This window comes from Pongo pygmaeus, chromosome 11, assembly GCF_028885625.2.
Source record: "Pongo pygmaeus isolate AG05252 chromosome 11, NHGRI_mPonPyg2-v2.0_pri, whole genome shotgun sequence".
In the NCBI taxonomy this organism is placed as follows: domain Eukaryota; kingdom Metazoa; phylum Chordata; class Mammalia; order Primates; family Hominidae; genus Pongo; species Pongo pygmaeus.
Window position 1 is genome coordinate 115,462,536 of NC_072384.2, and position 14,287 is coordinate 115,476,822.

The 14,287-nt window shown below is 35.4% G+C and overlaps 1 protein-coding gene across 1 annotated transcript in view; it reads right to left on the reverse strand.

Moving 5' to 3' along the window:
- The window catches only part of ABCA12 (ATP binding cassette subfamily A member 12), a 206,094-nt gene that overhangs the window by 98,337 nt on the left and 93,470 nt on the right, over positions 1-14,287 (reverse strand). The window contains exons 7-9 of the mRNA XM_054478791.1: positions 12,135-12,313; positions 7,004-7,116; positions 2,174-2,249 (exon numbers count right to left, since the gene is read on the reverse strand). Of these exons, the coding sequence (XP_054334766.1) occupies positions 2,174-2,249; positions 7,004-7,116; positions 12,135-12,313 (368 nt within the window). The remainder of the gene's footprint in view (positions 1-2,173; positions 2,250-7,003; positions 7,117-12,134; positions 12,314-14,287) is intronic.

Here is a 14,287-nt window from a genome sequence, read left to right on the forward strand (position 1 = left end):
TTTGATTACAAAAATTTCTGAGAATAGACTTATTATACTCCAAAATAAGATCTCATATCTGTGTGCCACAGTTTTGGCATAAATACCCAATTATTCCCTTAAAACACTGGAGTAATCCTTTATACAAAATCCTACCTACTTCCCAAGAGTGCTTACCATAAAAAGTAAGTGTCTGGATGTGCACATTCATGTGCATAAGTACAAACACAAAACAATAAAAATAATGACTTTAGAACAAAAATAATTAGGAGAAAGTAGAGCTGTGAGGAAAAAGTATTTTTGAGCATCTTTCTTTAGAAAATTCTGAGCCAAAATAACTTTTATCTTATACCAGTATTGCCACTCTGTGATTATTTTAAAGCTGGAATGGAAAGGAAGTCTGAAGATAAGAAATCCCTTAATTTCATCAACCACAACAAAAGCCACCTTAGAAGTATTGAATTCTTCCTAATAAACTGTCAGCTAGCTGTCAGCACCTAACTACATTTGCTGCGGAATTTGCAGGTCTGTGGCGCTGACATTATCAATGCTATGGATGCCTCAAGGCTCTGATAAAAATACCTGGCTTCAGCAATAAGCATGCAGTTATCTCAGTTTAAAGGTATTTTGCTATTATTATTTTTGATGGCTATATAGGGAATGTGTTTAAAAGACATGACTATTTGGCCGTGCGCGGTGGCTCACGCCTGTAATCCTAGCACTTTGGGAGGCCGAGGCGGGCAGATCACGAGGTCAGGAAATCAAGACCATCTTGACTAACACGGTGAAACTCCGTCTCTACTAAAAATACAAAAAAAAAAAAAAATTAGCCAGGCGTGGTGGCGGGCGCCTGTAGTCCCAGCTACTTGGGAGGCTGAGGCAGGAGAATGGCGTGAACCCGGGAGGCGGAGCTTGCAGTGAGCCGAGATGGCGCCACTGCACTACAGCCTGGGCGACAGAGACAGACTCCGTCTCAAAAAAAAAAAAAAAAAAAGACATGACTATTTGAAACATGGCAGCCTGGCTAGGGTGAAATTGCCTAAGGGCTTGGTTGCTCTGGGAGAAGCACCTGGGTCAGCCACCTAAGAGGATGAGAGAGATGGCGGCAGAAAGAGGAGGTAGTTGTTTATGCAAGGATTTTGGCCAGAATCTACTCAGAGTCGGAGAACTTCTCGTTAAATAATAGAAAGTTTGTAAACAAATATGTACATTCTATTTTAGAAAAAGAAAAAAATTGGTTAAACCTAAGTAATCCTGTTTGTTTTTATTTGTATAGATTTCCGTTAGCACAAAAATGTATCCTTTGGGACTAAAATCAAAGAATTTCAATAGTATAATTTACAGGCTAAAGCAATCTTTACCTAACAGGCAGGCCATCTCATCTCTAAATTTGCCTTGAACTACAGGAATTTGCGTCAATTAACTACCATAAGCAACTGTTTGCATTTCTTACCATAATTATCACAGTTACTTCAGGATCTGCTTACATTAATGGTCTTTAGACAGCATGGTTGCTGCTGTTATTTCTACTGTTATTTCTCGGGACTTTATATATGCCAATAAAAGCCCCAAATTAAATTACCTACAAATAGTTTTGCCTAACTGAATACTACTTGAAAGCAAACAAATTTTGCATTATCTTGTTTAAGCATAAAAAATATTTTTATTCTCTAGAAACCCAAAAAATAGTAACAAAAAATTGGAGGCTGCTATGGTATAAATGAGCATGTTCTCCCGAAATTCGTATGTTGAACTCCTAACCCCCAAGATAACAGTATTAGGAGGCTTGCTTATAAGCTGCTCAGATTATGGTATTTTGCTATAGCAGCCTGCACAGAGCAAGACAGATACTTATACACTGTTTGTGGTGAAAGAAAAGTGTTGGCAGCCCTCCGGCTAGATCATCCTCATAGGCATAAGGTAACCAATCGAGACATGACACATTAGATCTAGTTATGCAAGCTTGGAACTGAAAAAGAGATTTTCTTGTGCAATGCTAAAGTATCATTAAATAATATCAAAAAATAAGTTTCAAGTTTACTACACTTGGACAATGTCCTTTCCTTTGCTCAGTCAATAGTTGATTTTTCTATTCCATGCTTATGTACACTGATAAGAGAATTATGCCTAGAAATTGTTTTGATTGTTTATTCGGCCAAGTAATCTACCTATTTAGAAATAAACAAAGACTTACTGTGCAGCCAGACTGCTTGGAGATAATGTCTGTCCATCATCCTCATTCCACACATGCGTTATATTATTGGAGTCACCTAAAGTAATAATTTTTATATAGGTAAACATTTAACATGTTTGCTTAAAGATTTTTTTCCTCAGTGAAAACCATCCCAGGTCAAATTAATGAGGAGAAAATGCAGAAATCTGAAGAATCATTCTCCAAAGAATTGTATAAAAGACATCTATACTCTTTTGTTGGAAATATTTGTGATATTTATAGGAAATAGATGCCTACTGATCAAAATAATCCCGATGGTCAAGCATACACATTTCTAACAAGTTCTTTGTCTGTGCATCAAGCCATTACATTATTTTATCCCAGGACCTGCATAAGCAGATGACTGCTAAGTACTATAATGAAGATTGACTACCACGTGATTTGTTAATCAAATGAAGCCAATTTTAGTCTTATGGGTCACTGGATTTTTTTTTTTTTTTTGCCTTCATTTGTCTAGAATGTAGCCACAGGAAACATCTGCCATCACTAATCTATATTTTCTATCTTTCAAAAAGCAGCCACTAATCTCAATTGAATGCAGCTGTGAATGCAAATTGACTGATGTTAACAGAACTGTTCTGAGAGTTCTCAAATAATATGAAGGTGCATAGTGTGGAAGGCAGTCACTAAGTTTGGTCTAATGGAAACCACATACGAAGATCTAATTCAACACCATGAGTTACCCCCAGAAGTTAAATAGGTCCCTAATTCAGCCTGCTGCATAAGGTTGTATCATAAAAGAGTAAGTGTGCAACAGCATTCACATAAAAATTGAAAATGAAAATGCTTTAAATGGCCCCTGCGTAAATAAAAACATCATAAATCCAATACTTTAATTCAGCTCCTTTAGGGAAATGGTATCACTTATTTCCCTTCTCTTCAGACTCTACTCATTCCTTATAAATAATCCAGTATGTTTCAATGCTGTCATTTTTAGCATTGGCCTAATCACTTTCAATGGGATATTTTATTACAGGCTTCAATAGTTCTTGTATTGTCTCTAGTTAGTGCAACCTAAAGCCTTCTAAAAAGGTACTAGCACAAAACTATGCAATCACCCATGTTTTTTCTGGTCCTGATTATTAACTTTATTTAAATTAGTATGTGTATAAAAAAGACTATCCCAGAATTAAAAATCTCCTTGTCTGTCACCTGTATCAGTCATGTTTAAGTAATGTTTGTACAGCCCCTACTATCTGGCAGAGTGCCTGTCTCAATTTTTCCTGTTCAGCAGAGTAGAGTTTTCCTGTGCTCTGTCCACGATGCAGCTGAATATTATTGTTCTAATAATAGTAATGCATCAGTGAGTTAAAGGGCCAAGAATGAATGGGATGCCCAGAATAAATAAACCTAATTAACAATAGTAATACCTATTATGTATTGGCATCTATATATAGAATAACTACAGATTTAAAAACCTGTTGAGATTTAAGCTTTTGCAATGTAAAGGTATATAAAACTCTTTTTCTAAGATCAAATTTTGCTCACTTTGAACTCCTATGTGATGCTCAGCAAGCTAATTGGTATTTGTAATACTACGTGGTTATAGAGTTTCTCTTTTTCATCAAGCCATTAAAATAAGTAACTAATAGAAAATTAACTTTATATTATCAATGATAGACTTGACCCTGAAGTTAAATAAAGACTTTTTCCTCTGGTCACTAAGGACTATAAAGTATATTGAAAGAAATACTATCCTAAACAGGCCTTAATGAAATAGAAAATGTTACAGACTCTTAAAAACTGAGATTTTACTTATTTTTTATTTGTAAGATTAGGCATACTTAAAATTGTATTCACAGGCCGGCGCAGTGGCTCATGCCTGTAATCCCAGCACTTTGGGAGGTCGAGGTGGGCAGATCACGAGGTCAGGAGATCGAGATCATCCTGGCTAACACGGTGAAACCCCGTCTCTACTAAAAATATAAAAAATTAGCCGGGCATGGTAGCGGGTGCCTGTAGTCCCAGGTACTTGGAAGGCTGAGGCAGGAGAATGGCATGAACCCAGGAGGCGGAGCTTGCAGTGAGCCGAGATCACGCCACTGCGCTCCAACCTGGGCGACAGAGTGAGACTCTGTCTCAAAAAATTAAAATAAAAAATAAAAAATAAAAAAATAAATATATGTACTGGGATAGATACAGCTAGAAAATTGTATTCACAGACACAGAAATATGGTGCATAGATAACCTCTTTTTATCTGTAAAGATTTCTATCCTAAATTACATCCTAAAAATGTAATTTTATATAATGTACTATTTTTCAAAAGAGCAAATTCCAGTGAGTCACAAAGATAATCTCTGCTTCCAAAACTCAGTATTTATAAATGGACATACTATGGAGTGTATTAACTGTGTAGCAGGGATCCTAGCTGGAGCTGAGCTGAGAATTAGGTATCTTGAGATAGGAAGTTAGGAGGCAACTTTCTTCCCAGGTGTTTATTAGCAACTCTCTATTTTCATGGTTGCTAAGGAGGCTCCTGAAGAAATCCTGAAGTGTGCTCATACTTCAGGGTGGATCAGAGATAAACATGGTGTGAGGAAACTGGGTAGAAATCAGAGTGTGGAGAGGAATGGGGGAAGGCAGTGGAAAAAATATAGCATATGGCTTCCCACAGAGTAAGTGTGGATGGGGAGCCTAGCTCCATCAGTGACTAAAAGTGTAGGCCCTTCTGAGGTTAAGCAGGTACTTGCATGTCCCATGAGATACCTCAGAAGCAAGTATGTCCCAGAAGGTAAATGTTTAAGTGAGGTTGTTCATAAAAGAGCTCCTGGGGCCTAGCTTTGGAGATATACAGATCCAAGTTCTAATCTCAGTTTGGCTACTTGCTGGATGAGTAACACAGGCCAAGCACCCAGCCTCCTTAAGCTTCTGTTTCTTTGTCTATAAAATGGGATAATGATAATAACTGTATCTCACAGAGTTATTTAGATGATAAAATGAATTTCAGATACTAAAGTACTGAGCATTGATACAATAAATATTACCTATTGTGTTCTTTACTTGAAAGAGTGATATGAAGCCTACAAAGCTATCTTAACCATTATATTAGAAAGAATCCAAGCAACTCTGCTATGAGATACCACCCCACTCCAGCATAACAGAGTAAAAAACCAAGGGAGAAAGGATGCTTATTTTCAAAAAATACTGCTGAACACTGTGAAGATTAAGAATGAGGTGGCCTGGGTTACGGGGCAGGTATCTGTACCTGGACCAAAGACCCCAGTGCTGTTGAACTGTAGTCACTAGTTCTGCTTTCAGTGACAAGTTTAAGTTCCCTGAAAGATTCCTAGAAATACTTAGGAGGGTTTTCAAAGTCTACAAAATTTCTGCTCAAATAGGTAGGGTTTTGAAGTTAGTAACTTTTAGGAATTGACATTAATACATCTGCATTGATATTCTTGGCTTGATGAACTCACAGTGCAGGAAATTTAAAAAGAAACAAAAGGTAAGTATATCAAATTTTATGAATAAAAATACATTTCCTTGGTGTATGTTCTTGTCTTCTTGACCATCCAATGACGTGTTTTAAGACTTGCCAAAATTATTAGCACAGTCATAGACATAAGACATGGTCACTGTTAAATATTGAAAACTGAATTACATTTTTCACCAGGAAACGTGTTCTGCTCCCTGCTTAGTAAGAAATGCTGCTTACTTCTCCAGCTTTTGAAGCACAGGTGAGCATTGTACTTAAAATGTTTAAAAATGTAACTTTATTACTTTACTTTATATTAATTATAAGAGATGAGTCTGAAGATAAAAAGGAAAGGGTAGTGAGGAGAAACATTAAGTTCTTAAGCCTTTAAAATGCAAATACAAAAAGAATACAGAGAAATAATTGTTTGTTAGCACATTGTCTGGTTTTCTAGCCTAAACTTTTTTTTTAGAGTAATCCTGTTTTTCTAATGGACGTCAAGACCGTCAAATTTAATAACAGTCAATCCTGCAAGCTAACCATCAATTCTGCAATTGTAGATATAAAAAATGCTCTAGACTAACAGAAAATGGCATCCAAGAGTATTGTTGGACCCTCCAGTGAGAATTCTTCAAAGCCTTCACAGCATGCTTTCTTTTTATATGAAAATTGATATTTCAATACTATGTAATGAACAATCAGCTTTTGACCTGGTGATCTCAGGATGCTTATTTTATAATCTAAAGGTAAAAGTTGAAATATGTAAAAGCTGACAAACTCAGATGAGAAAGCATAATTCTAAATTTATTCACCAGAGATAAATTGTTAACCAAACTTGGCAAGTAGGGATTTATTCCTTACATCTCCAAACCTTTGTCTGTATGTGTCTGTGTGTATGTAGCTGTATGTCTCCATGTGAGTGTAGACAGTACTATTCTAGATATGCCAAAGGGACATTTTGTGACTCACTACCAACATGTTATACCTTGTCTTACTGGAAAATCAAAATTTGAAAATGAGGTTAAAAATACTGCAATTTACTTTAGGCATTTGTTTCAAATAGTAAAGTAGAAATCTATTTGTTGAGGCATATTCCCTGATTTTTTTTTCTATACCAAGTATAAACATAGTTTTACAAGCTAACAAAGATCATTTTCACCTAACTAAAAACCCTAGAAAGCCACAGTTCCCTCTTCTTGGCCATTTCTCCCTTTCTCCACACTTTGATTAACTTGAGATCCAGATGTATTCATAGCATATGTCCCCACCTAAGAATAATATCATCTCTACATGATTACTTTCATTTCACTCTGCTTTATATTTCCAATGGGCTTTGTGACACTGAATTTAACACTGTAAGATGGAAATATAATACCTTGAGCTGGGGAGTCCAGAGTGTACAGCAGATGTTTAACAGACTTCTGGAGAGTTCTGAAACCTTCGTTAGTTGCAAAACGTGGATAAACCTTCTGCACAACCAGCAGCACACTGAGGAGTCAAAAAACAATTAAACCAGATTCTGTTTCAAGGTTTGCAGACAGAAACAAAAGGTTATTCAAGGAGAAAATGGCTACAGTATAAATTATTCTTATAACATAAAAGACAAGATGCTACTTTTTGTAATTTAGTTACTTGTTTGTCTGTTCATGCACAAAATCTCAACAAAATATTCTTAACCAGACAGAGCAGTTTATGTTTCCAGGTTTCTAAAACATCAGGAATCACCAGCCTTAAAGTAATGGAGCAAGGTTTCCCATCAATTTTTTTCTAAGACTTAGAAATAAGTAGTTAGGAAAAGCAACTTTCAATTAAAGAATACATCTTTTTTTAACTAAAAAGAAAAATTAAATATTAGAAAGTATTTTCATTAAAAACCAAACCCAAATAAAGGATCTAGTTTCAGGAATAATTATTATTTAAGCATTTGTAATATTTATCTTTTGCTAAACAGATAGTAATGTTTTTGAAAAAGAAAATGGAGCTTGCCCTAATTAAAGACTATATTCTGTCTTCTAAGTGGTCTATAGGCACTATTCCAGAGGTAGTTCAAAATTAATATCCATACTCTGTTTCTATAGCTTTTCTGTTACCGATAAGATGGGCAGTCTACTACTCCCAGCTACTCGGGAGGCTAAGGCAGAAGAATCGCTTGAACCTGGGAGGCAGAGGTTGCAGTGAGCCAAGATCGCGCCACTGCACTCCAGCCTGGGCAACAGAGCAAGACTCCATCTCAAAAAAAAAAAGGAATACAAAATAGTGCAGTTGCTATGGAAAACAGTTCCTTAAAAATTACAAATAGACTATCATATATGATCCAACAATCTCACATCTGGATTCTTATCCAAAAGAATTGAAATCAGAATCATGAAGAGTTAGTAGTATTGCTGTGTTCATTCCAGCACTATTCACAATAGTCAAAATGTGGAGATAACCTAAATGTCCATCAACAAATAAATGAATAAGAAAATGTGGTATATAAACACAATGAATACTATTCAGACTTAAAAAAGAATGCATTTTGAAATATGCAACAACATGGATGAACCCTGACGACATGATGTGAAATGATAATGCATAACCACTTAAGCCAGTCACACAAAGCAAAATACTACAAAATTTCTTGTATGGGAAGTATCTAAAATAGTTAAATTCCTAGAATCAAAGAGTCAAAGATGGTTTCTAGGGTCTGATTAGAAAGGGAAATGGGAGTTGCTAATGAACAGGCCTGGAGTTTCAGTTAAGCAAGATGAATAAGCCCTAGAGATCTGCTGTACAGCATTGTACCTATAGCTTACAATTTAAAAATTTGTTAAAAGGGCAGAGCTCATGTTAAGTGTTCTTATGAATATAAAATAATTTTTAAGTCACATATCATATGCTTCATAATAATTTGAAGCTATTTCTCTTTAGGTTTTATGTTTGTTTGTTTGGGATAGAATCTCACTCTGTCACCCAGGCCAGAGAGCACTGACATTGTCATGGCTCCCTGCACTCTCAAACTCCCAAGCTCAAGCAATCCTCCCACCTCAGCCTCCCAAGTAGCTGGGACTACAGGTATGCACTACCATGCCCAGCTACTTTTTTATTTTATTTTATTGTTTTGTAGAGATAGTATCCCACTATGTTGCCCAGGCTAGTCTTGAACTCCCGGGCTCAAGCAATTTTCTCACATCCATCTCTCAAATTGTTGGGATTACAGGCATAAGCCACTGCACCCAGCCTCTTTTAAGTTTTATTTTATTTTTAATTGACACATAATTGTTCATATTTATAGAGTACAGTGTGATATTTTGGTACATGTATACAATGTGTAAAGATCAAATTAGTATAATTAACATATCCATTGCCTCAAACATTTATTATTTGTTTGTGATGAGGACATCTGAAATCCTCTTTTACTGTAATTTTGAAATATACAATGGATTGCTATTAACTGCAATCACCCTACTGTGCAATAGAACACTAAAATTTATTCCTCCTATCTAATTGTAACTTTCTACCCCTTGATCAACCTTCCCTCATCCTCCCCTTTCACTCAGCCTCTGGTAACCATTATTCTACATTCTACTATGAGATGAACTTTTTTAGGCTCCACGTAAAAATGAGATTATGTAGTATTTGTCTTTCTGTGCATGGCTGTTTTAATTTGTTGAGGAACCTCCATGTTATTTTCCACAATAGCTATTCTACTTTACATTCCCACCCAGAGTGTGCAAGAGTTTCCCTTTCTCTGTATCCCTGCCAGCCTCTGTTATTGTTTTTGTCTTTTTGATAATAGCCATTCTAACTGCAGTTAGATGATATCTCATTATAGTTTTGATTTTCATTTCCCTGACGATGAGTGATGTTGAGCATTTTAAAAATACACGTGTTGGCCATTTATATGTGTTATTTTGAGAAATATCTATTCAGATCTTTTGTCCATTTGAAATTACATTATTTGTTTTTTTGCTACTAAGGTGCTTGAGTTGAAGCTATTTATTAATAAGCTATTTTCATTATTATGCAGACTCTTTTACATTTATAATCATTACTTGACAACATACTCTATTGCATAGTGCCAAAATATGCAATAATTTTATTTTAAAATTTAAAGGGAATTAAAATAGCTGCAGAACTTGGATCAGAGGTTGTTGTTAAAATAGCCACAGCACAATGTTTTTGCCAGTGTAATTTGCTCCACCAAAATAATGCCTAGAGTATTTTTAGATCTTCTGCCTTTTACTAAATATTATTTTGTGGAATTTTTGTTGTTGTTGTTGTTGATTTTTTAATCAAATTTCATTGAGGTATAATTTAAATACAATAAGATGCACCTATATTAGGTGTACAATTAAACGAGTTTTTTTCAAGTTGTAAAGTGATAATTTTTAATTGTATAAACTTACCGGGTACAAAGTGAAGTTATAAGTTTTGACAAATACACATACATGTAACCACCATGCCAATTAAAATATAAACATTTCAATCACCCCAGAAAATTTTTCTCATGCAATTGCTCCTGAATCCACTGATCTGATTTCTAACACTATAGATTAATTGTGCCAGTTCTAAAACCTTCTATAAATAGGATGATACGCTATCTACATACACAGTATATATTTTTTGTTTTGATGTTTTTGCCAGCATAATATTAATGAGACTTATTTACCTTGTGTGACTCAATAATCTGTTTATTTTTATTGTTGTGTTGCATTTTAATATATGAATAAACCACAGTTTGTTTTGCCATTTTGTTTATAGAGATTTGATTACTCAGCTCAACTTTTAGCTATTATCAAGAAATAAACATCAGTATACAAGTCTTCATATGGGCGTATATTTTCATTTTCTTGGATAAATACCCAAGAGCAGAATGCAGCCTCATATGGATCTACTGCTTAACTTCATTAGAAGCTGTCACACTATTTTCCAAATGATTGTGTTGTTTCCCATGCTAACTTGTAATATATGACCGCTTCAGTTGCTCTATGTTCTTGCCAACACTTGGAATTATCCATCTTTTAACATTTAACCCATTCCAGTGAGTGTGTAGTGATATCTTATTTGTGCTCTGAATATTATTTTGACTCTTTTCACTGCTACACTATACAAGTCAAATAATTCCCCTTCTCCTTTTACAGATTCTCCTGTTTGCTTCCTAAGACAGAAGATAAATGGGAGGAAAAGGATCAAATGTGAAAATTCTGAGTGAGTGAAAATTTCCCTAAGAGATCAAATGAGGGTTAACATAGAGAATCAAACGTCCTAATATCTTGCTTCTTCTGTATTCCAGTTATGGTGTGTTACCATGGAAAGTGTATAGGACTGGGATTCAAATTCTTCAAGTTTAGGTCCTGGCTTTGCTACGTACTAACTGTAGAACCTTGGGGAAGCCATTCGACCTCCATAAGGATTTGTCTCCTCTTCTATAAAATGGGAACCTGTTGTCTCCAGCTCAAGGCACTATTCTGAGAATCAAATGAGGCTGCTGTATCAATACAAGGGCTTATTATAAGGTCTTTGAACAGATATAAGCTCTTAAAAGCATTCCAAAAGTAAAAAACAATCTCTTCTCATGCTTTAGACATGTAAAATAGACTACAGCATGCTATTAGTGACATATAAGAGAGGCAGCCTGGGTTCTGGAGTTCAAAAATCTAGTTGCAAACCCTTCTAGATGCAGGATCTGCAAATACTTAATTTTTATGACTGTCATCTAATTTATAAAATAAATACTGTTTGTTGTAAGATTCAGTGTGATAATGTGTACAAACGGCTTGGTAACATGCCCAGCATGTAATAGGCACTTAATAATCGAACATCATTGATGCAGTAGTTGGATTTTTAAGGCACATTTTCAAATTAGCTATACAGGGCAATCAAAACCTAAGTACTGTCCATTAAACTCTAAATACTGGCCATGCCCAGATCTCTTTTACGAATAAAGTAACCTTTAAAGGTGTTTCTTCTGCAAAGGTTTAAAATCTTTATAACATATATACCAAGGCTAACTGATATGCAGGCTTGGAAAGGTCATTTCTAAGCTGACTACACATGAGGGAGGACAACCTCTTTGAGGTGGCTTGGAACAAAACTCCTACAAATATGGTTGTTTTATATTGGATGGTACCAAACAAAACTCACTGAGATATTTTATTCCTGGATAGTTTAAATGCTAGATGTATAGAGATCAGGTTGTCCCTGAATGAGCTGGGGTCAGTGCAGCAATATACCATTGGTCCTGCCGTACACCACATTTTTAGAAGCTCTGTGATACCCAGTAACAACACAACAGTTAGGATCAGTTCCTCGTGGACATTTCCATAACCTTGATGACCACAGTGTATGTTTCTTCTTTGCTTAACTAATACACTCACCTTCACTGCTAAAATCTGCAATAAGAGGCTGAAGGATTATTTGCTCTGTGTTTAAATAACCCATCTAACAGTAATCATCACAGGTAACATTTTTTTAAGACTTCTTTGTGAACACTAATATTACATTTAATTCTTACATTTTCTTACCCGTTTGCCTTTCGAAGAACATCAAATAGATTGCTTAGTGATGTGTCATTCTGAAACACATTTGGAAAACTAGAGAGAAGCTGCCACACAGCTTTCTGCTCTTGCACTTGTGAGAAGAAAGACAGCACTCTGACTATTTCCTGAAACACTATCTTCTGATTGTTGGGGTCACCGGATAGCTTAAAATATAAAACCACAAAGAGAGTAAAATGAGACTTTAACATTCATAATCACGTGGTTTGCTGTTTTTAAAAGCATCAAAAATCTAGATTTTCACATAAGCAATTCTTTAAGATCTTCACTCAGTTTGAAGCCAATCTTTCATTTGGAAAACCAGCAACTACTTCTAATGTTCTTAAACATAATTGGATCTTTTCCCTGTAACTCCGGAAATTGGCATAAAGTTTGGTTAACAAAGCTGTATTTATATAAAATATTTCAAATTATATATTTGGAAATTAAAATTAAGTTCCTAAAATAATATTAGCTCTGAATAATGTTTTTTTTCTTAGGACTTGGTTTAGGAGTTGCAGATATATCTTCCCTATACTTATTACTAGATGTTATATTGTTTGGATGGAGTACTCCTAAAACTAATATATAGATTAGTAGAGATATAGAAAGATTTATATGTATATATAAAATATAATATAATATAATATATATAAGTGTGTGTGTGTGTGTATATATATATATAATTCAGGAAAATGTTTACTATTACAATTACACATACTTAGTGCTATGTGATTTTGAACAATGTCTTTTTTACCACATGTTCTATTCTACATGACTGCCAATTTTGTTAAAAAAAATTGGGAATCCAACTTACAAGGGACGTGAAGGACCTCTTCAAGGAGAACTACAAACCACTGCTCAATGAAATAAAAGAGGATACAAAGAAATGGAAGAACATTCCATGCTCATGGGTAGGAAGAATCAATATCGTGAAAATGGCCATACTGCCCAAGGTAATTTACAGATTCAATGCCATCCCCATCAAGCTACCAATGACTTTCTTCACAGAATTGGAAAAAACTCCTTTAAAGTTCATATGGAACCAAAAAAGAGCCCGCATCGCCAAGTCAATCCTAAGCCAAAAGAACAAAGCTGGAGGCATCATGCTACCTGACTTCAAACTATACTACAAGGCTACAGTAACCAAAACAGCATGGTACTGGTACCAAAACAGGGATATAGATCAATGGAACAGAACAGAGCCCTCAGAAATAATGCCACATATCTACAACTATCTGATCTTTGACAAACCTGAGAAAAACAAGCAATGGGGAAAGGATTCCCTATTTAATAAATGGTGCTGGGAAAACTGGCTAGCCATATGTAGAAAGCTGAAACTGGATCCCTTCCTTACACCTTATACAAAAATTAATTCAAGATGGATTAAAGACTTAAACGTTAGACCTAAAACCATAAAAACCCTAGAAGAAAACCTAGGCATTACCATTCAGGACATAGGCATGGGCAAGGACTTCATGTCTAAAACACCAAAAGCAATGGCAACAAAAGCCAAAATTGACAAATGGGATCTAATTAAACTCAAGAGCTTCTGCACAGCAAAAGAAACTACCATCAGAGTGAACAGGCAACCTACAGAATGGGAGAAAATTTTTGCAACCTACTCATCTGACAAAGGGCTAATATCCAGAATCTACAATGAACTCAAACAAATTTACAAGAAAAAAACAAACAACCCCATCAAAAAGGGGGTGAAGGATATGAACAGACACTTCTCAAAAGAAGACATTTATGCAGCCAAAAAACACATGAAAAAATGCTCACCATCACTGGCCATCAGAGAAATGCAAATCAAAACCACAATGAGATACCATCTCACACCAGTTAGAATGGCAATCATTAAAAAGTCAGGAAACAACAAGTGCTGGAGAGGATGTGGAGAAACAGGAATACTTTTACACTGTTGGTGGGACTGTAAACTGGTTCAACCATTGTGGAAGTCAGTGTGGCAATTCCTCAGGGATCTAGAACTAGAAATACCCTTTGACCCAGCCATCCCATTACTGGGTATATACCCAAAGGACTATAAATCATGCTGCTATAAAGACACATGCACACGTATGTTTATTGCGGCACTATTCACAATAGCAAAGACGTGGAACCAACCCAAATGTCCAACA